The sequence below is a fragment of the Sorghum bicolor genome, chromosome 1 (assembly GCF_000003195.3).
Source record: "Sorghum bicolor cultivar BTx623 chromosome 1, Sorghum_bicolor_NCBIv3, whole genome shotgun sequence".
NCBI classification, from domain to species: domain Eukaryota; kingdom Viridiplantae; phylum Streptophyta; class Magnoliopsida; order Poales; family Poaceae; genus Sorghum; species Sorghum bicolor.
Window position 1 is genome coordinate 74,000,425 of NC_012870.2, and position 23,063 is coordinate 74,023,487.

At 41.0% G+C, this 23,063-nt stretch overlaps 4 protein-coding genes across 7 annotated transcripts; 2 read left to right on the forward strand and 2 right to left on the reverse strand.

Annotated features, from left to right (window-relative positions):
* Positions 62-3,618, forward strand: LOC8054237 (peptidyl-prolyl cis-trans isomerase CYP65). Its single transcript, XM_002465643.2, has 11 exons — positions 62-365; positions 743-805; positions 915-1,018; positions 1,221-1,312; positions 1,394-1,483; positions 1,573-1,648; positions 1,746-2,107; positions 2,198-2,454; positions 2,549-2,837; positions 2,995-3,105; positions 3,203-3,618. Exons 1-11 carry the CDS (start codon positions 238-240, stop codon positions 3,404-3,406), a joined length of 1,776 nt encoding a protein of 591 aa, XP_002465688.1. The 5' UTR covers positions 62-237; the 3' UTR covers positions 3,407-3,618.
* LOC8081876 lies at positions 3,875-6,534 on the reverse strand. Its single transcript, XM_021464577.1, has 4 exons — positions 6,176-6,534; positions 5,165-5,420; positions 4,532-4,625; positions 3,875-4,451 (listed from the first exon to the last, which is right to left on the reverse strand). Exons 1-4 carry the CDS (start codon positions 6,412-6,414, stop codon positions 4,117-4,119), a joined length of 924 nt encoding a protein of 307 aa, XP_021320252.1. The 5' UTR covers positions 6,415-6,534; the 3' UTR covers positions 3,875-4,116.
* On the reverse strand, positions 7,153-11,553 carry LOC8054238. Of its 3 annotated transcripts, none has more exons than XM_002468279.2 (3): positions 11,218-11,553; positions 10,015-10,600; positions 7,153-8,270 (listed from the first exon to the last, which is right to left on the reverse strand). In XM_002468279.2, the coding sequence occupies exons 2-3, from the start codon at positions 10,567-10,569 to the stop codon at positions 7,422-7,424; spliced, it is 1,404 nt and encodes a 467-aa protein (XP_002468324.1). In that variant the 5' UTR covers positions 10,570-10,600; positions 11,218-11,553; the 3' UTR covers positions 7,153-7,421. The 3 variants fall into 3 exon arrangements, with proteins under 3 accessions (XP_002468324.1, XP_021306616.1, XP_021306617.1); XM_021450941.1 differs by having other exon boundaries at positions 7,177-8,270; positions 11,086-11,224; XM_021450942.1 differs by lacking the exon at positions 11,218-11,553 and adding an exon at positions 10,797-11,064 and having other exon boundaries at positions 7,177-8,270.
* On the forward strand, positions 19,947-23,030 carry LOC8054239 (ADP-ribosylation factor-like protein 8a). 2 transcript variants are annotated; one of them, XM_021445716.1, is made up of 6 exons: positions 20,090-20,385; positions 20,511-20,569; positions 21,312-21,393; positions 21,481-21,635; positions 22,381-22,542; positions 22,645-23,030. In XM_021445716.1, exons 3-6 carry the CDS (start codon positions 21,331-21,333, stop codon positions 22,760-22,762), a joined length of 498 nt encoding a protein of 165 aa, XP_021301391.1. In that variant the 5' UTR covers positions 20,090-20,385; positions 20,511-20,569; positions 21,312-21,330; the 3' UTR covers positions 22,763-23,030. The 2 variants fall into 2 exon arrangements, with proteins under 2 accessions (XP_002465689.1, XP_021301391.1); XM_002465644.2 differs by lacking the exon at positions 20,511-20,569 and having other exon boundaries at positions 19,947-20,385.

Consider the following 23,063-nt stretch of genomic DNA (forward strand, 5'->3'; position numbering starts at 1 on the left):
TGGGCCAAGCCCAGGGTTTTGGCCGACCTATCGCGGCGGCGGGGCTCGAGCCGTATTCCAACACGGCGCCGAGCCGATGACAAGAAAGCCGCATCTCCCCCCAGCCCACCTGCCGATCCAGACCCGCGCTTGCCGCCGTCGAGTCGCCGGCCAGGCCAGCCTTCACCTTGTCACCGCGAAATCCACGGCGGTGAGGCAACCGGCAGTTGAGGGTGCGGCTACAGTTCGGCGGCAGAGATGGGGAAGAAGCAGCACAGCAAGGACCGCATGTTCATCACGCGGACGGAGTGGGCGACTGAATGGGGCGGCGCCAAGCAGAAGGACGTCGGCACGCCGTTCAAGCGCCTCCCCTTCTACTGTTGCTCGTAACTACGTTGCCTTTCCCTTACTTTCTGTTCCTCTATAGTCAAAAGAAAGATTGCCTGGCGCGCGCGTGTGTGTCTGCTTGAGCTTGTAGGGTTTCGTCATCAGATTGTGGGCTTTTAATTTATTTGCGTATAGTGTATATAGTTGATTCCTGCTAAACATATTCCCTTGTATGATGTTGTATTAGTTCAGATGGTTACTTTGCTGCAGATGGTTACTTTTCTGGGCTATTCTGTCCTAACATTTAGCAGTTGAGGACATGGACTTGTGGATTGTAGATGATTGTTAAATTTGGTATAATTCATTAAAATTGTTACTAGCTGAATGTTAATATATCTTTTTTCTCTGCTGATTATAATCTGTTTGGGTGGTGTAGACTCACATTTCTTCCATTTGAGGATCCAGTGTGCACCGTAGATGGAAGCGTCTTCGATTTAATGTGAGTGGCTTAGCATTCCAGTTCAACGAACTGTTTATATTTCTATAATAAAAAAAAGATTAAGGGTGAAAAAAATTCTAAATCCTGAGTTTGTTGCATTTCTATGTAGGAGCATAGTCCCATACCTTAAAAAGTTTGGGAAGCATCCAGTAACCGGAGCACCACTCAAGCACGAAGATCTGATTCCTCTCACATTCCACAAGAACTCAGATGGTGAGTTAAATCTAGGCTATGAGAATACCAATGCAACTCGTACCAGGTTGATCTGCTAGTTCAATCGTGAATTTCTTTTAGATACAAGAATAACAATGTAGCTCGTACCAGATCAATCTGCTACTACAATTATGTCTTCCTTCAATCTGGCCTTTACATCCACTTCATGAATATATATTAAATCAATCATGTTTTTTGGCAGGAGAGTTTCAGTGTCCTGTTCTGAACAAAGTTTTTACAGAATTCACACACATAGTTGCTGTAAAAACTACTGGAAATGTCTTCTGTTATGAGGTAACTTCATATTATTTTCAAGCGTCTAGCTTGATATTATGGTATTTTCTTAGCTTACATGTTAATGCTTTACAAACATAGGCAATCCAAGAACTTAACATCAAGCCAAAAAATTGGAAAGAATTGCTAACCGATGAGCCCTTCACTCGAAATGACTTGATAACGATTCAGGTGACTACTATGAAGAATCTACTTGCGCAGTTTCTTGTCAATATTTTACTGTTTAGGATAATTATGTTGACCTTTTGTAAATTTGGTAGAACCCAAACGTGGTTGATGGCAAGGTCCTTGGGGAATTCGATCATGTCAAAAAGGGCCTCAAACTTGAGGATGAAGGTTTAATTATGCTCCCTCTTTCCATTACCTTTTTTTTTCCCCCATTTCAGTTGTTCCTGACTAGCTTACATATTCTGACAATCGGGCTGTTTTGCAGAGTTGCAGCGGATGAAAGATGATCCAACCTATAACATAAATATTTCTGGTGATCTTAAGCAAATGATTAAGGATCTTGGGACAGAAAAGGGAAAGGAAGCTTTTTTGCAGGGGGGTGGAGGGCTGAAAGCTCAAAAGGAAAGAGCTGCGGCTCTTGCTGCAATTTTAGCAAGGAAGGAGAAGGATGACTCAAAACCAGGAAAAGAACCTAAACCTAATCAAAGTTTCAGTATTGTGGATGCTGCTTCTGCTTCTGTTCATGGCAGGAGTGCAGCAGCAGCAAAAGCAACTTCTGCTGAAAAAACCGCTGCTAGAATCGCTATGCATATGGCAGGGGAACGAGCTCCTGTAAATGCTAAACTGGTATACAGTCATCTCATGTTCATGTGTTATGGTGTCCCTGTTTTACCTATCCATTGGTGTTGTCTAATGGTAATAATTCAATCATTTCAGGTCAAAAGTCGTTACACTACTGGAGCAGCGTCACGTTCTTTCACATCGACTTCTTATGATCCTGTTACAAAAAATGAATATGAGTATGTTAAAGTTGAAAGGAATCCAAAAAAGAAAGGCTACGTTCAGCTGCATACAACCCATGGTGATTTGAATTTAGAGCTTCATTGTGATATAACTCCTCGGACTTGTGAAAATTTCCTCACGCATTGTGAAAATGGTTACTACGATGGTCTTATCTTCCATCGGAGCATCAAGTATGTTCTGATTGCATTAGTCTTTTTTTTTTCAAATGTTACTTTAATTCTTATGGTGCTATCTAATTCTTGTTGTTTTTTATCATTATTACAGAAACTTCATGATTCAAGGCGGTGATCCAACTGGCACAGGAAGTGGAGGAGAGTCCATATGGGGTAAACCGTTCAAGGATGAGCCAAACTCAAAGCTGCTACATTCTGGAAGAGGTGTAGTTAGCATGGCAAATTCAGGCCCTCATACCAACGGATCCCAATTTTTTATCCTGTACAAGTCTGCACCGCACTTAAATTTCAAGCACACAGTATTTGGCATGGTGGTGGGTGGTTTGACCACACTTTCAGCTATGGAAAAGGTTCCTGTCGATGATGACGACCGGCCATTGGTTAGTATTGCCAAGTCAATTTCTGCTAGTGTGATGGTTATTTAAAGCATTGAGATAATCATTTATAGCTTTGAATGTATGCTGTGTCCTCCACCAGTGTATTTTTCAATATCAACAGAGCCTGAACATGTATTCCCATGATGGCCTCTATTTACAGGAGGAAATAAAGATCCTAAAAGTCAGCATATTCGTGAATCCTTACACAGAGCCAGATGAGGAAGAAGAAAAGGCAAAGGAGGAGGAGGAGAAGAAAAAGGATGAGGATTATGTAATTTTGCATTTTATATCTTGTTTTAGCTATATAGTCATGGACTGTTTGCATTTAAATTTCCCAATTGTACTAACACGTGGTTGCATCGATTCAGGATAAGGTGGGATCATGGTATAGCAACCCAGGAACGGGTGTTGCTGGTTCAACGAGTACTGGTGGTGGGGTTGGCAAGTATTTAAAAGCTCGGACTGCTGGCTCTGTTGATGTGACTGGAAGTGCTGGTGCAGCTGATGATTCAAGCAAGAAGAGAAAAGCTACTGCATCCAGTGTAGAGTTCAAAGATTTTTCTGGATGGTAGATGCTATGTACTTATGTGTATGTATGTCGATTTCCTTGCTCCTCAGAGAAAATGGTGGTCGCACACTTTTGTTGTACCTTGATATGTTCATTCATGTGGTGTGGTCTGTTAACTGCCCAAAACTTCACGTATGTCATTCATGTGGTGTCGACTGTTAACTGCCCAAAACCACAGGGCCACTTCGGAGTGTGCTCTGTAAGTTTGGATTCAAAGTTGCTTCATACTGAAATGCTGAAAAAAAACATCATACTGAAATGCTGAAAAACATGTCCAGGGAGTGCTCTGTAAGTTTGGATTCAAAGTTGTTTATACTGAAATGCTGAAAAAACATCATACTGAAATGCTGAAAAAACATGTCCAGCAGGAACTGATTCCAACAAGTGTGAACTAAAGGGACAAATTACGATCACGGACGAATGAGCAAGTACCAATTTTGCGAACCAGCTCCGCAAAAAAGATAAAACATGATTACGTGTCAGCCAAACCCTCAAATTCAGCCAAACCCTCAAATGATGGGGCGGATATGACATGAGATCAGATGTCCAACTCGGTGAAAAATCTACCTTTGGAACAGATACACGCTCAAACTATGTTCAACCACTAGTTGATCTAAGAAGATTGAGCCCCACATAAGAAAAAACAATGTTCCAACAGAGTTAAATAACATGCTAATGTTTGCAAAGTTCCTTTATCTATTGTGTTTGACTGACCTAAACACGCTTAAGCAAAACTACCATAATCGACGCAATAGCCAGGAGCACAAAGGCAGAGGGTGCATTCGGAAAATCTTTGCTGGAGCTCATTATCAGGGTCTTGATCGTCCCCTTGCTACGGCCCTCATCAGAGGTTGCGACAAGATCTTGCATCATGTTTGACAGATTGGCCATCATCTCGGACACCAGGGCCTTCATTTTCTCCAAATAATCCTTCACTGATTCACCAGTGCTTTGAGAGAGGTAAGTGTTGCTTCGCAGGCTAGCTGCCTCACCATCCTCCACCTCATCACCAGATACACTCGAAGCAATACTAGAACACTCGCTAAGCTCTGTAGGAAGGAAAACAAGATATATTACTAAGAGTTACTCAAGTAATTTATCACTGAAGGATGTTACCATTAATGCTTACTTGACTCATATGCCTTGTAGAACTTCATAACCTTTTCGTTCTTCATCACAGCATCCCAAACATTCTTATCAGAAGCAAGTGAGGCCACGACATCCTGGGTAGCAACAAAGGTTGTCAAGATGGACATGGCAAGCAATCTGTTAAAACTGACGGTAAACAAGAGAGAGAGAGAGAGAGAGAGAGAGAGAGAGAGAGAGAGAGAGACATAAAGTGTACTCGAGATAATCAATTTAGCGTCATCACTTACAAAAGCAGGTTTATTGTGCTCAAGGTTGATTATGAACCGAGTGCATTAAATCAGAATGTGAATGTATAAAAGGAGCAGATGCAGTTACCAGTTAGTACTCACTCGAGGAAGTACAATTTATAGCATAGTCAAGTTGTATAATCATTTCATATAATGAAAATGTTTGTTCGGAGGAGTTCTAATCTCTCAATATAATAATCCTCATGAAAAGAATCAAGTACCAGGCTGCTAAGGTAACACGTGCCTCCTAAATCCGATACTGACAATAGCACTATTGAAAGAACAAAGAAATCTGATACTGACGATAGCACTATTTTGGAACAAACAGAGGGAGAACATCATGAGGGCCTGTTTTGGCATTTGCCAAAAAGGCCAGAAAGAAAAACCTGAGCTTCAGGGCTCTCATGTAGGAATGTGAATGCTTGCACAACACGTCCCGGAGTTCCGGATGAGACGAGAAAATTTTCGTAGTTATCATCCTTCTTAGACACTTCTGAATGAACAACGCCCTGAAGTGTTTCAGAGTGAACAAGTTCCGGAAGTGCAATTTCTTGAGCAGACTTTGCGTGACTATCCAGCTCAGCAGGCCAGAGATGTTTCTTCGGGGTTTCCAAGTGAGCAACATGAGGTTTATCCTTGGCACTGGTTTCATGAAAACGAAACACCGGTTAGATCCAGGAAAAAGATTATAGAGAATAAATGCGACACGTGCAAAAAGGAAATTACGATGAAAACATTGTTCAAACAAAAGAATCTGCAAGCAAGGTTCTTCTTTAATATACTAGCATTTTAATCATAGATTTTCCTACTCAATTCTGGATACAGGATATTTGTTGTGTCATTCGTTTCTGAGACATCGTGAAACCCTCAGAAGCATGGGCGAGTAGTAACCAATCGTTTGAGACATCGTGTAAACTTCAGAAGCATGGGCGAGTAACCATTGTGCGGTAAAGCAAAGTTTTTTATTGCACTAGTCATATAAATAACTCTTTCCAAAACTCGATGCGGAAGTGTCAAAAGGCCTTTGGTAATTGTCCAAGTAAACATAAGACAGAAGGCAACTTTTTGAGAGGAAAAGACAGAGGCCAACTAAAAGATTATTTTGTTTATAACGAAGTGCAATCAAGCAGGAGAGAAACTCATGACTTTGTTAACAGGAACCGTATCTCATTGATTGGATGCCAATAGCACGACCATGCTTACGCAACTCACGAACAATTTGCAACTCTACGTGCCCACGAACATTGCAAAAATTAATAATGTTATACTGAACTGGACTAAATATTTAATTAGATCGAAAACCAAATAATGAAATAAAGAGATCGCAAATGCAGAGACGAGAGACGTCGATGAGGGAAAAACAGAGAGAACGAATGTGAGCAAGCGAGAGCACCGACATCTCGAAGGCGTCCTTGAGGTCGAGCGTGGCAGCCAAGGCCTCCTCATGAGTGGGCACGGGGCCGAACACCTCGCGGTCGGTGATGACCCAGTCGTCCGCCGCGAACGTGGAAGCCTTCCGGCCGTCGGCGGAGGAAGTATGGGACGACGGGGTGACGACGCGCCGCATGTAGGCTGCGGAGCGGTAGCCGCCGATCACCGCGGCCTTGGCGGCCGCGCGGATGCTTCCCCCGGCCATGGCCAACAGCTGATGGATTGCTTCGCCGCGAGCGAGAGAGATCGCCCTCGAGCGCCCTGAACGAAATAGCCGGCGTGGCAAGGGATGAAGGGAAGGAGCCGGCCAACCGGGGAAGTCTGTTGGGTAAGATATTTATTATGGCCGCAAAGTACTTGTATGTAAATAAAAAAAGGAAAATGGAAAATGACAGAATTGAGAGAGAGAAAAATTGTGTTGAATAAAACATAATTATGGAAAACATATTTTTTTGAGCAAATTTATTTCATTTTATTGGAACAGGAGTTTAGGATCATATATGGGCCGTCTGATCTATAATCGATGCTGGGTAAGGAATTTTGGATTGGGGAGTTGTTGCTGTTGCGGCGCTGAATATACGGGATACGGATCCCCAGCGTTGATGTCTTCCGGGATGACGCGTGTGGGTCGTTAATTCCGTAACTAATCACGTTGCTAATCAGAGCTGATTAGATCTCATCCGTCGGCCGTCGCCAGTCCCGGACGGACCTCGTGGTCAGCTGCTCTCCTGGAGTATTACGGATAAGAACAATTCCATCTTCTCATGACGTCGTCAACATTGGTCGATCAATCGGTCGATGGCATATACACTAGCAAGTTATAATTCAGATGCACAAAGGAAATGATGATCAAATGATCATGAGTGGAAGAACAAAAGAACTATCAGATCCAATATGGAAGACCCTGAATGAGGTCCCCTAGCCGTCAGCACACATTTCCAACTAGATCAAACGAAAAGACCAATTCTGAAGGCGCAGCCAGATTATTCTTGAAACTAAGACGAGTGGATCACCACAACACCTCGCCCAAACGGCCACAAAGTTTTATCTGATTTGAGTGCAAACTCAAAAAACTGCACATTTACAAACCCTGCATCTACATCTGACCTATACAATGTAGACCAACGTGTCAAATGTCAATACTTTGGTATCTATACCAATGTAATAACAGCGTATAAGAACTTCAATTCTTCTAAAAAAAACTTTAGGCTTTCAAGAGTCCCTCCACTCCTCAGGGAGACGCCACCGTTTGTGCCAGTAAATGGACACCCGGGACCAGAGAGGGAACATGAAGCTATAATCTGCGGCTTCATCAGGGATCCCCCCTATCGTCAGAGGCAGCCAGACATACCGCGAATCTATAAGATCGGATGGGTTCCACCGATCAGCCATGAAGATGAATGAGCCCGGCAGCCCTGGAACTGGCAAGACAAATGTGCTCTGGGAGAAGAATGTTGTTGATCTGAAGACCTCATTCCCTCCCACGCAGGGGTTCCCCAGTGTCTCCCAAGGTCCCATCACTGATGTTGCCGCATGAGCTAGCGCAGTGTTTGGAGCCCAGCCTGTGCAGCCAGAGGTTACCATGTAGTAGGTGCCTTCATGCCTGAAGAGCGCAGGAGCTTCTCGATGCTGTGCGATGAGAAGCCTTCGCATCACATCAGTGACATCAAGGTAGTCATCAGTTAGCGGGCCAATGTGGAGCTCGCTGTTGTCCTCAGAAGAGTATATCAGGTAGGCCTTCCCATCATCATCCTTGAAGATGGTCATGTCTCTACTTTCGCAGTCATGTGGACGCTTGCTGTACAGATAAGTGAATGGTCCTGTCGGAGAGTCACTGACGGCCACACCAACTGAAGCTTTGGTGTAGTTAGCATCATCTATGTGCATCCACATCACATATTTGCCAGTCCGATCATTGTATATCACCTTGGGCCTCTCCAGGACATTGGATTTGTGAAGATCATGTGTTACATTCTTCTCCTCACCACGGAGGACAAGCCCTTCATTTTTCCATGTCCACAGGTCCTTCGAAGAATAGCAGCTTACTCCAATGATGTCAACCTGGAAAATGATTTGTCAAAGTTAGTGGTTAGAGATGAGAAAGACACAAAATAATTTACCAAATAGGAAGGTGGACAGCACAAACATTGGTTTTAATTACTGAAGTAGCACCTACAAAGTTCTGCTGCTGAAATGTCAATTCAGTTTGTCAGCAGTAACATATGTTCTCATTATCAGTGTTTCTGGAAAATTTAGTAAAACTATGCTGGTTCCCAGTGTGCCCAATGTTGATATTCTTTATATCAGAATAATCAGGTCAAAGTCTAGCCAGAGAATCCTTAAAAAGAAAGGTCTCCAATTCATAACCACCATAGAGGTTTTTACTGTCCACGAGAGGCCATTTTTATTAAAATAATAATAATGAAAAAAGGAAAGCACTTTCTGGTTGTTGAGAGCACAAAAATGCAGTTACACTGTCAGTCATTTTCTATTTAATCAATTAAAGAACTGCAAACGCACAGCACAAGGCACCTCCCAATACACTGCCTCTGGTGCAAATGTTTACTGTGTGTGAAAGAACTGAGATCACTGGTACAATGCAGTTCCAAGATATATCATCCTCAGTGCGTATCTATTGGAGCGTATGCGCGCTTGCTTCTCTACCTTAGTGCCATTGCCTTGTAATCTGAAAAAAGGCTAAAGTTCTTCCCTAATGATGATTTAACCTGCTGGTTTTGTTGCATGACAAAAGCCGGTAACCGGATTCATCATTTGGTATTTTGCAAATTCAAACAAATCTACTGATATATCATTGTTCCAATTTGGAACACTACGATTCTAATACCACTAGAGCATTTTTTAAAAATTTCTATTTTTTGCAACTAATACCACTAGAGCATTATAAATGTTAGTTTGTACACAAAGAAAATGTTGGAGCTCAAACCAATTTCATATGAACAATAAACAATCGAAATTGTTACTAGCTTTTCATTTCTACACACCAAGTAACCCGCCTAAATACAGCCCAGTCAATTTTCTTACCTTACCAACAGACCATAACTTCCAACATGCCCCTAGCAATTTGGCCTCACCAACAGAATCTAAAAGGTCACGAAAATTAGACGTATTTGCATTAGCACACACAGCTACATATACTGAAATGTTCGGTCATATTTAGAGAAACTAAACTTTCTTCTGCATACTATTTTTTAGGTGTTATTCATATAGTTTTTTTAGGTGTTGTACATATTAGTTTTTTAGGAGTTCCACATACTATTTTATAGCTATTTCTGAGTTGGTTATCCAAAGAGAAAGAAACAAATAATCTCCCCAACGATATGATTACTAAATCTTGGTGCAAGACATTAGTTTGGGATGACAGTGAAACAAATTGAAATTCCTAAGCAGAAGTTCTGAAATGGGGTAAGTTGATCTTTTCCCATCATTTTTTTCCAAATTTCTAGCACACTACTGTGTCTACTTGATCCTGCGCTGGTCATGTGCATTGCATGCAAAAGCAACTCAATCAATTCAATTTCTACATGCCCTATCTGCGAGAAGTCCAAAAATAAAGTGAGAAGTTCTCTTACAGAGTAAACATGATATTGTGTACTATACAGTAGTCATGCCCCAAAATATAAACTTTACACCATCACATTCGTCTATGTTAACTAGCTAGTACCTTTTGAGTTTGGCATAGATCATTCACATTAGGTGAAACAATTGAGTTGAGTACTTCTACAGCCACATATCATTTGACCCGGACCACGAATCAGCGTTGATAGCATTGGAAAGTACAACTCACCCTGTCTGCTCCCTTGCTGTGAGCTTTGTAGGTTTTGCCATCCTTATTCTCCCCGTACCAGAAATAGGTGTTGGTCCTCTTATCATACAGGACACCTCCTCCATGAGCTTGAATTGGTTTTCCATCTGTGTCCAACCAAATTCTGCCGGGGTAGTAGAAGTACATGCTGTCATTTCCTCCATTGATTGGATCTACAGCCGTATTCAGTTCTGGGAAGAACATATCATGCACTGCAGAAGACTGATCCAAGAACTCATCCACTATTGTAGGCGGCTTCTTCTCTCCCTTGCGGCGCACAGCCCGGGGATTCCTCCGGCTCCGTGGAGGAGATAGCCGGAACTTCTCCTCCTCCACCACCTCCAGTTCCCTCATAATCGATCGCCGGATCTCGTGTGTACTCATACTCTCAGCCTCCTCCTTATGAATGATGAGAAGATGGAAATTCACAACGACGACCAATGCCGCTAGGCTCCACAGTACCAGAGTTAGGGACCGGTGGCTTGCCGGGTAGCAGCGGAAACCCAACGCCTTTGGGTGCCTGCTCCTCATACCCATCGCGCCGCTTATCTACTCCAACTGATACGCGCTGCAGCAAAAGTGGAGGAGTTGAGCTCAAAAACTGCACAAATTAGGCTGGAAAGAAACAGCGGTTGGAATTTATGCAACGAAGAGGCTGATTCGCGTTCCAGATCAAGAAAGACGCAATTGGAGTGGAGCAGAGTGAATTGGAACTTGGAAAGTCTCCGGAAAAGAAATGGGTTTGTTACCAAAATTCAACTAACCCAGATTCGCCGTCTACACTCAAATCAGAGAACTACTAAAGGAAAGAGGCAAGCTAACTGAATTCTAACAGCTAATCATGGCCTGCTCTACCCGCTCCCTGGCCGCCGCCAGAAATGAAGCAACAGAAATGGAGAACTGAATCAAGAATCCAGTAACACAGCAGCTCATCATGCTCAGCCATAGATTCGTAAGGAGACCAGGTAATTCAGCAAGAACCACACAGACACTTTTCAGGAAAAGAAAAATGAAGAGGCGAAAAAGAGAAGAGGGCGCGGAAGCGATGCTTACCATGGCAAATGAAAGGCTAAACTAAAACAAAACCCAGTCCCATCAGGTAAGTACCTGCTACCAGCTAGCTGTAGAATAATATAAATACAACAATCTCAGAAGCTAGCAGATATTAAAATCGGCGCAGCTCACCATGGGCTAGTCTAGTCCTTGTCGAGATCTTGGTGAGGGATGGTTGGGGCGCCCCGATTAGCTCACCACGAGCCACGATCCCGGGGAGATTAGGGGGCTGTCTTGGCTTGAGCGGCTGGCAACGCGACCTGATGAGTGGTTTGGTAATTGGTATGGCTGGCTGGCTCCCTTGGCGAACAGCGAACTGGGGCGTCGCTCTGGAAAGATCGCCCGTCACATTGTGGTGGGTATGGCGTGGGGGCGTGTTGAGACTTGAGAGTAGAGTGGAGAGGCACCCGGACACCTGGCCTGTGCCCGCGCAGCGTGCCTTCGGTTGGGCTTTGGGCTACGGGGTCGATGAGCGCAGGTGGTCGCCGTGCTTGATGTGCCAGGCAAGTTGTTTATGGAAGGTGCGCTAGATCTTATGGCTGTCAACAAGCTACGCTAGAATTAGCGTCCGTTTGGCCCACAGCTTCTAGACTGAAGATAGAAGAAGCTCTACAGACAGTTACTCCCTCCGTAAAAAAAGTAACGTTTTTTACTTTCAAATATTGTGTTTGACAATTCATCTTTTTTTCAAAAGTTTTCTATAAATTATAAAATACACAAATAATTATTAAAGTATATTATCTATACCTACTAATAAATTTTGAAAATTTCAGTCTGCTCTAAAATTTTCTTCTGCCCCCGTCTCGGCCAGAATCGGTCTCTCCGTCGGTTTAAGGCTTGTAGAAGAGAAAAAGGAAATAGAATATTTTCTAGGGTTCCCAAGGCAATCTCTGGTTTACATTTTCTATCCGTTCTCGGCTAGCCTCTGTCGTCCGCTCTTAAAAGAGCAAAAAGAAAATAAATTTCTTTCAGGTTCCTAATGCAAAATCTCATATATCCTATTAATTTTTTTCCTTTTATTCTTTAATTTGACTAAAAATTAATAAATGCATAGTAATTTATAGAAAATCTAAAAATTACAAAACAAATTTTGTTCAGCTCGACATATATAGATTCATGCAGTAAACAAAAAATAGGTGCAAAGTGTTTGTCCTATTAATTTACTTTTTCTTTTATTCTTTATATCAGCTGAAAATTAATAAATGCGTAGAAATTCATAAAAGAATCTAAAAATTACAAAACAAAATTTGTTCAGCTCCACATATGTAGATCTATGTAGTAAACAAAAAATATTACAAATTCTAGTATATTTTTTTGCTAGAGATGCATGCCTATGCTTTTTAGTGTAAAATTTAAATTGTACTCCCTCCATCCCAAATTGTAAGTCATTCCAAGAATCTTGGAGATTCAAACTTTTCAAAGTTTGACCAAATTTATATGATAAAATAATTATTATTATGATACTAACTAAATATCATTAGATTCTTCCTTAATTATATTTTCATAGTATACTCACTTTACGTTACAAATCTTAGTATTTCACTCTATAATTTTGGTCAAACGTGAAAATACTTTGACTTTCCAAGATTTTTGGAATGACTTACAATTTGGGATGGAGGGAGTAGTTATCTTGCTCCAATTATTATAAAAAATTTATGGTAGCCTATTTAATATGATGCTTGATTTGTGGTAAAAGTTTTAGCACCATTCCTGCATATCTCACTGATTTACTAATTTACCTAAATTTATGCTTGCTAAATAGTTTAGCCTCAATTTAGGTGTGTAAAAATATAAAATAGATACTTCCACTACCTTGGCACGATGTGTTGTTATATCATATGAACACTTCATAATTAAGCCCATGTATTTATAATCTACATACATTTAACTGATATATCATATTTTATAGGAATCCTAATCTAAATAAAAAATAAAACTAGCAACAAACTTCTCATGTTTTAATATAATACTATTATTATTATTAAATAAATATGTCTCCAAGCTACATAATATTGTAAATATTAACTATCTCATATCATAGATGTCATGGTTATCAATAAAATAAATTATGAACTTTAAATTTCATAAAAAATATAAATATAAATAGATATGTAATATTATGTCATCATTTTGATGACCATTTGATGTTTTTCTCCCGTTGCAACGCACGGACATATTTGCTAGTTAATAATAAAGTAAGACATAACAAAATAGATGATATTTAAACAAAAAATTGAATAAGATAAGTGAAAATAAAAACTAAAGTGACGTTGTTGCAAATGAAGTAATCTGTATTCCAGAAAGAGAGTCACATAAACGATATTAACATTCGTCTTATAAGTCATGCAGGCAACACGGGGATGAGGACTAAGGTAAAGAGGTGGACATAGAGCTAAGCTCAACTTGTTAAGGTGGTGTTTGGTTGGAGAAAAAAGGTGGGATGAAATGAGGTGACTCTAGTTCTCCGTGTGCTACCGAGCTAAGAGTCTAGGGCTTAGGATGCCATAGGGATAATTTGTTCTCTTTCCCCTTTCTACCTTTCACCTTCACCATGTTTTCTAAGCGAGACCATCGACAAACTCTCTCTTCACTACCGCCTTATCTTTTTCACCTTCTCTCACCTCCACATCGACTCATCTAGCAACGTAGATACAGAGACGACTTTAGAGTTAACTTGTCAACTTGTAGGTTTATGACAATTACTAGGCTAAACAAACTAGAGAGTTATCATTGTTGATGGCCTTAGCTCTACATCGACTCATCTAGCAACGTAGATACGAGACGACTTTAGAGTTAACTTGTGTGGCAGAACCACCCTAATTATATGGCCCACATGCACTTGACATTGTCCTTAAGACCTCTGACTACTGCACATGAGAGTCATATAACTTGGATAGTCTGTCGGGTGCCCTCGGAGGACCCCGAATCATCCACATTTTAACTCATACAGGATCAACATGGAGTTACCACAACATTACAACATTTGTTACAAAAATAACTTAGATCAGAGTGCGGAAGATTTATAACTTAATTTACAACATATGATGAAGTATAAACTTAACTAAATTTCCAAAAGGTGTATAGAGTAGCGGAAACATCTTAGGTGAAGCTTCTAAGGTAGAAGAGGTGGATAAATCATGTCGCGCCCACCGACATGACCTCCATTAGCAGACTAAGTCAGCACCTGCAACAGGGGTTATAAAACCCTGAGTACAAAAGTACTCAACAAGACTTAACCGACTAGAAAAGAGATGAAGACTCAGGTATGCAGGCTATAGGGATTCAAGGTAAAGCTTTATCAAGATAAAGCATTTCTTTTGCATAAAAGCTTACTAAGAGTAAAACCTGCTTTCAAGTTTTAACTCAAGATCATTATTTATGACTAACCAAAACTATTATCAAACTTTCATAAGCATACCACCTCTTTCTCTTACCAAAGATCATTTATTACTACGATGATGGGGTGAGGATTGAGGCTCCATATCCGAGGAAACACGGCGATTCGAATCGATTAAACCCAGCTGGGGATTCAGTACCACACGACATATGTAGAACTCAATCTTGCATATGTCAACCTGTTTCTATAGATCCTCCCATACAAGAACGGGTCCAGCGTCACCCGAGAGTACAGTACACCACCATCCTACAGCCAATCTAGATGTTTCCCGGTCATCTCAGATCCGTAAGGTGGTTACACGCTACTCTCGCCATCTCTCCACTCCCAGTACGCGGTTAGCCGTTCTCAAGTATCGGAATAGCTATAGGTAAGGCTTACCAGTGCATGTGGGCTGTACTCAAAGGTCTCAATCACAACAGGCCAACAACGGAACGGTCCTTAATCGACACAGTGGAAGACACTACTTTAAGACTCCATTCTTAAAGCAAGTCCACCGACCGGTCTCAAGTTGAACAGTATTGACCTTAAAAGTATTCCACAACAACCCTTCAAACTTTCTCATTTGGAAACTTATCTAATAAGCAGGACTAAGCATACTAAGTATTTTCATAAAACAGGTATCAAGGTTAATATGGAAATCATCAAGGTAGATAATGCAGCAAATAGGATTCACTCAACTCCTATTCACCTAATGCATCAGATTAACTCAAGTGATATAAATAACTTTATGAAAATACAAGGATAGGGTTTAATGTCCGGGGCTTGCCTTGGCCGGAAGGGAAGTCCGACAACTCAGCAAAACCAGATGGATCCACAAACTCGGAAGCAACCCACTGAGGATTAGATTCCTCCGGAGCGTAGTCTACACGTAGAGTTGCATATGCATGATCAATGAGATGTTCATGACATGATAAAGACAGGTTACAAGTTCTTGGATGATAACAACAATCATAACTACCTCGAGTACAACTTACCTTCACGGTATAGAAACAAACTAACTTAGCTATCAAAACATAAATTACTACTAAGCAAATTTTATCATCTTCATTAAGCAAGGTTGTGAAGCTATCATACAACAAAGATCATTTATATGAAATAAACCATAGCATATCATGCCAAGTAACCACTGGTTGTCAATCAATCCCAAAGATCAATCAAAACCTAAAATGATTAGGTTTTCTATTTATCTTAATCAATTCTTAATTAAATATTAATGGCAGTAATTAAGTATTAACATCAAACAATAATTAAATGCCAAAGGTCATTAAGGTTAATGACCTCAGGTCATCACACAATCCCAAAAGCACTCAAATTCTAATTTGGAAATTAAGTTACTCATTATTTAAGTAAAGGCTAGCTAAAAGCAAACAAATCTATTTGCACACAAAACCAGGACAGCAGCATATACACAACTTCATTCAACCATAATTAGGGATCCAAACATCCAACAAAGGTGATATTAGACTTTCTGGAAATCTTAGATAATTTTCTACAACTTTGTTATTATCTTCGAGAACTGATTTAATAGATAAAATGGCCAAACAGTATGAATAAACAATTTTGTCCAGACCTTGGACAGAATCAGACATTAAGCTTCATACATCTATAACCAGAGTTCTAGATCACCAAAATTCATGATCCATAACATTTTGGAAAGCTTATGAAAATTACTACAATTCATCTTTTATCATGAAAGCATGATTCATAAGTTTAGTAGGTTGAAATTGCACAACTACAGAAACTGATCCAGAATTTGACAGAGAGGAACCATTTCTGAAACTTAAATTTAAACAGGCATAACTCAGAAACTATAGGGCCAAATGCCACCAAAATTTAACACCAGCTAGATACATGAATTCTATACAACTTTGTTATAGACAAGTTTCATATCCAACATTATTTACCTAGAGCAATTCATAAGGTTCCAGAAACTGTCCAGAAATCACTAATAATTTAATTATAGACAAATAACATTTCATTAATGTTTCAAACTTGGACCTGGGCAAAACCCAGCTCACAAATAGTTGAAATACATTAAAGAGATACTAGAAAACATCATGGTCATCCCTAAATAAATTCCTTTCATGTTTTTATTAATTTATTTAGGTAAATAGACAAAGCAATAACCATATATCAAAAGTACACAGTAAATTCTGAGAAAACTACAGCAGCTCATATATGCTCTCCAAAGTCTACTGTATAAGTTTCATGCCATTTGGATAAGTATAGCAATTTCTATGAAAAAGATAAATTTCCATCACAAGGAAGCATGTAACAACAAGATAAATAAGAAACTTGACATTTTCTACAAACACATAGCTAAATTATGTACCTATATGATATAACAACCTCATATAAAGGTACAGGAACCATATTTTACATTTATTTATTTTTAGTCTAATTTTAAACTATTTAATAAGCACTAAACAAGATAAATTAATAACTTAACCATATATCATCTACTGAACATGAAATCTTTACTGTAACACTCACATAGCATCATAAGAACACCAATAAAATTTCAGGCCCATAGGAGCTACACAGAATTAGATATGAATTTCTCCTTTTTAAACATAATTAAAAGGCATAAATCATAACTAATTATTTTACTACAAAACATGGTCAGTTTCATATTTTTAATAAAAACTAGACATCTCAAGGAGCACAACAAAATTTGGTTCACCAAAATTGGAGTTACCAAACTCCAGATATGAATTTTCAAAGATTCAACAAAACATCTACAAACAAGTCCTTATAGCACTATTCACCTGAGTCACAGCCTGTGCAATTAGACCCCTGGAGAACTTCCAATTGTTGCGCGTGGTCCCTGGTCACGATTCCAGAGCAGAGGATGTCGGAGAAAACCTGATTTCCGGCCCGTGGACGCTTGTTGGCAGCGAGGGAAAGCATTGGGGAGCATCCTGAGGCTCGCGCGCTCGCGCTGGTGTCAGCGGCTTGGCCGGAGAAGGTCTGTGGCCTCCTGGCCACGTGTGCAGGCGGCCATGGCGGAGCTCTGTGAGCGGAAACTGGCTCACGGTTGATCCCGACGAGGGGAGAGAGCACTAGCTGGCCTACCCGATGCGCAAGGATGCTGCGGAGCTGAAGAAGAGATCAACTAGGCTTAGGTGTGAGGAGCGAGATAAATTCCGTCGGTGACCCAAGGTCACGGCGGCGGACAGAAAGAGGAGGAGCGAGGGTAAAGCTCTGGCTCCCTTTGGATGAGGATGCCTTCGACTCGTCCATCTCATGGTGACAGCAACCACGCAAGCAGCTGCGTGCCAGCCATGCCCATGGCAACGTGGGGAAGCAGGGGTGCCGGACAGAGTCGCGGTGCTCTGTTCCCAAAGGAGAAGTACTGTAGCATGTCCTTATCTCCCTCTTCCTTATTTACCAAATTACTTTTTATTTTGTGTAAAAACTCAGAAATCTACCAAAACAAGAAATGTGCAGCACAAAATTTACTACAACATTCCTTTAAGGCTCAAATTCAGAGTTTGAAAGGAAGGTGATGAATTTAATCAAAACAGTTTGAATTTCACATTCCAATTTGGGGAAAAATTCCAATTTGAATTGGGGCAGAATAGAAATTCCAAAATTACTTTTGATTTTTCTCAATAACTTGAAAAATTCCCAACATAAAAGTTGTTTAACTTTTTGAGATCTACAACTTTTATGTTGGCCACTTTTCAAGATTCCAAATAGGTTTTGAGTTAGGGATTAAAATTGGAAAAGGGGACACTTTCTGGAAATCTGTATTTTCAAAATTACTTTGAATTTTGTACTGAAACTTCAAAAATTCAAAACACCAAAGTTGTACATCTTGACAAGATCTACAACTTTGCTTTTGAACTCAACCTCAAATTTTACTTAGTTTTCAAATTGCACCAAAGGGGGCAAAAACTAGGGTTGAAATTAGGGGTTTTTCTTAGCTATTCCCTTACCACCCTCCTTAGCTAGGGATTAAACAACCATCACAAGCATCACTTCACAAGATAAACACACTTTAATTCCCTAAGCACAATCAACCAAAATAAACTTATTTTAAGTTGATGCATAATGATGTGCTTAACAAATATGCTTTGCAATGCTTATGATGACATGATCCAGTTTTAGTGTTCGTAACATCAGGGATGTTACAACTTGTCAATTTGCAGGTTTACGACAATTATTAGGTTAAACCAACTAGAGAGTTATCATTGTTGATGGCCTTAGTTCGTTAAATCTAGCGACCTACATCGACTCATCTAGCAACGTAAATACAGAGACGACTTTAGAGTTAACTTGTCAACTTGCAGGTTTACGACAATTACTATGCTAAACCAGCTAGAGAGTTATCATTGTTGATGGCCTTAGCTCGTCCAATCTAGTGACCTAGCTTGAACTAGTTTGTTAAATAAACAAACTAGAAGTCTAGCTCAACTCATGAAGAAATCGAAACATGTCGAGGCATGTGCAAGCCAATATCACCCGACACTCTAATAGAAGTGACTACGACATTTAGATGCACAAAATCATGATATATCGTATTTGACACAAAACACTACTAGAGCTCGGGCTAGACCAACCTAGGCCTTGACCCCCATCTCCACCCCCACAATGGGTAGTTATAGGCTAATAATCAATGTTCAATTGCTATTTTTCTTCCACTTTTCATACTATTATGCAGAGCTATTGGTTATATAGTCTATAAAGTAGAAGTAAGCTTTTTAGGTATTAATTAGCGTCAAATTTATTATTAGTGACTAATTGCTCTAGCATCTGTGTACACATTAGGGTCTATTTGGTAGAGCATCACTCCTAGATTATCTATTTTTTTTACTCATTATCTGGTGGAGTGATTTTATTTGATTATAGTAGAAAGAGAGTCTATGAGAATTGATTTAGAATGATTATGACGGAATTTGAAAAGAGAGGATAACTCTCAGTGTAAAGGGAGAAGTGATTTTTAGTGTAACTGGAGAAGTGATTTTTCCGCTCAAATGTATACGTAACTGAGGAGGATAATCAATTGAGGAGGAATGATTATCTATCGAGAATAAGCTCTGAGGAGTTCTACTGTTTGGAACAAGAAGTGAGCCCTGTGTGACCGAAAGAAAATGCCAGGACAAAGGGCACGGGTCACTAGTAGCGCAAGTACTCCCGGATCCCTCGTGCGTGCGTGTGCGTCCACCGCGAGGACGGGTTGCGGCGTTGTACGTGGCCGTATGCCCGTGCCACGCCTCGGGACAGCTCAGGGCAGAGAAAAACGAACACGGACGCCGATGGTCCCAGCCCATTGGGCCCTTTCTCGTCCTTCTTCGCTGGTTTCACTCATAGGCCCACTTCAAGGCTACACGATAATTGGCCCAGGTGGCCACCAAACCCCCTAAAAACGGGGCGAGTCCTCAATCTCATCCAAGCAGCAGCAGCTCCAGATAGATACGAACGATGACCAGTCAGTCCAGCTATCAGCTGGGAATCCCGTTGGCGACGGAAGCGGACGCCGGAACGGAACGGCACTCGTGGTTGGGACGCCCTATCACGGGCGGCCACGCGAGCGCGTATGATTGGCGGACCGGACGCCAATAATACCCCCCTCGCTCTCGCCTCCCTCGCCTCGCCTCGCCGCTGCTCGCTCTTACTCGCGGTCGCGGCGCCCTCGCCTCCCTGTCACTCCCTCGTCCCCCGCCCCAGCCCCCATCCACGCCGCGTCGCCCTCCGCCTCCAAATAAAGTAAACGCCGCGGGTGACAGGAGGCCACCACCGAATCCCCCCCTGCGCCCCCTTTAACCCGTCGTCGCCGCGCCCGCTCGATCCCCTCCGCCTTCTTCGCCGCCGGCCACCGGACCGCGCCAGCTCCTCGGCAGCCGAGAAGGACCCGGCGCCATGGGGTTCTGGGAGGCTTTTCTCAACTGGCTCCGCAGGTACGATGCTCTTCCCTTTGGTCTGCTTCGTCGGATTGACCTGCTGCGCATTGCGCGGCCGGGGTGCGGGGGGGGCGGCGAGGGACGGCCGGTAGGAGATCTGAAAGTTCTTCTGGTTTTCTTAGGATTGGTTGAGATTGTTACGGACGCAGTGAAGCTGCAGCTTGCTTGTGGAAAGCCTCTGGTTTGTAGCAATGTGATTATTACAGCGTGATCCTGTTAGGAGGCAAAGGATTGGGCTCATGCGGTTGTTTTCCATCAGTAAACTTGAGATTTGGCACCTTTGCTTATGAACTGCTGTATCATCGTCGGGCTATCTATTAAACATGCCAATCAGCCTTTTTTTTCCCTCAACAGAAAAGGCTTTAAGGCTTTAGTCCAACGTGCCGATCAAAATCGAAGACATGAAATTCGTGAATATCGCTTATTCAAAAATAATGAAATTCGTGAATATCCCTTATTCAAAAAGGATAAATGGGTTCATTTATTCTATGTTGATTATCATGTTTGCATTGTCTTGTTACCCTGAATACCTGCCAAGCGCCTTTTTGCTATAGTTTGCTCTCTTGGGTTCCATATCATGCAAAAAGTATTGTTAGTGCTAGTAAGTTTTTGTGATACTCAGGATTAACCTGTTGCTGGTAGTTATTTGTTGTACTTCATTCATTGGCATCTAGTATAGCTACCAGTATAGACGATTTATTTCATCTCTACCTACCATCCAGGTTGGCTTTGGACTTGATGCATAAAAATACAAAAGTGCTTGCATTCTAAGAATGTCTTGCACATGCACATGTTGGGTGGCTGAGCATTACTTTGACATATGTTCCACTTGTAAACGGATGAACTGATGTAATCCGCCATTCGTTTTGGTTCAAGGAGCTTGTCTGCTTGAATAACAGTTTTATACTTTTTTACATCTGCAGCCTCTTCTTCAAGCAAGAGATGGAGCTTTCCTTGATAGGGCTCCAAAATGCTGGGAAAACATCACTTGTGAACGTCATTGCTGTAAGTATTAGGCATTCTTTTGGTACAACTCATGTACTGGGTATATGATGAAATATATTTATCCTTGATAAACATGTATTTTTACAGACTGGAGGCTTTAGTGAGGATATGATCCCTACTGTAGGATTCAATATGAGAAAGGTTACCAAAGGAAATGTGACGATAAAATTGTGGGATCTTGGAGGCCAACCAAGATTCCGGAGCATGTGGGAGAGATACTGCCGTGCGGTTTCTGCAATTGTGTATGTATTTCATTCCTAATCTGCCATTTACAGTACGAATAGCACTAATGCTCACCAGCTGTCATGCTTAGTTGTGGCTTCTTGCACACGTCTATTATTTTGGTAATACAGTGTTCATATCATTCTGATAGTACGATTTATCAATTTATTTAAAAAATTCTTTCTCAGCTATCCTACTTTTTCTAAACGCTTTCTTTAAGGTTCTCATAGCTTACTTCTCTTCCTTTTGGTTTATATATTTTAGTTGTCTCTGTGGTCAGGATGAGAGTTAGCTTGCTTATGCCAGTTTGTATCTTAGTTGTCATGTGATGTCTTGATTATATGTTTATATGCTTCTGTTGATTTGCTTTTTTAATATATATACTGATACTGATGATCCTGTCTATTTGTTGCCCATTTTTTATTTTTTAATTTGCTTTTTCGTGTATGATGGCGGTGGTGCATTATTTATTTATTTCAATCCTTTGCTATCTTTCTTTTATATATGTAGATAATGATGAAGCATTTTTATCTGTTTTTGACTTTCTGTTATTTTTTTTTCTGAAACAATGAGCTGGAAGTTGTGCCAGCCTGCCAGGTGTACAATTTTTTATTCTGATTTACTTCCACAGATTTTATATTCTATACCTAGCTGCATTGAAACTTGCTGCATGATTTTCTTATTCTGATGAAGGTTTAGCTGATACGAAATCAGTAGGGAATGAGAACTTCTAGTGTTGGATGTTAAAATTGTTTGGTTGTGCAGGTATGTTGTTGACGCGGCAGATCGAGAAAACATGGCCATTGCAAAAGGGGAGCTCCATGACCTCTTGAGCAAGCCATCTTTGACTGGGATCCCATTATTAGTCATTGGCAATAAAATTGACAAGCCTGAAGCTTTCCCTAAGCAAACCTTCACAGAACTAATGTAAGTGCATGCTAAGCTACTACACTCCGTTATGATTTTTTTTTCTGAAAATATCAGTTTGATACATTGTACTCATCTACTGCCTGGTGAATGGTATTGCAGGGGCCTAAAGACAATCACTGACCGAGAAGTGGCATGCTTCATGATATCATGCAAGAACTCGACCAACATTGATTCTGTCATTGACTGGCTGGTGAAGCACTCGAAAAAGAAGAATTGAACTTAAAATCTGTACTAGCTCTTAAAGCGCACTCCAGTCTCCCTCTTTTTGCATGTCGCATGGCATTGGAGCTGTAAATTACGCGAGAGGTATTGATCAGGGATGTTGTGTTCATAATTTTGTTAACCTGGTTTGGCAGTATGTTGGTGGACTGCGTCTGGTATTGTGCACCCCCGTGATCTGTTACGACTTACAGGAGGCTGCCTTCTGTGTTCCATACTTGGTCAATTTGAGCTGTGCGATTTGTTTCACATTGTTTACTTTTAAATCAGAATGAACTGTTGTTGATGCAGTAAATGAA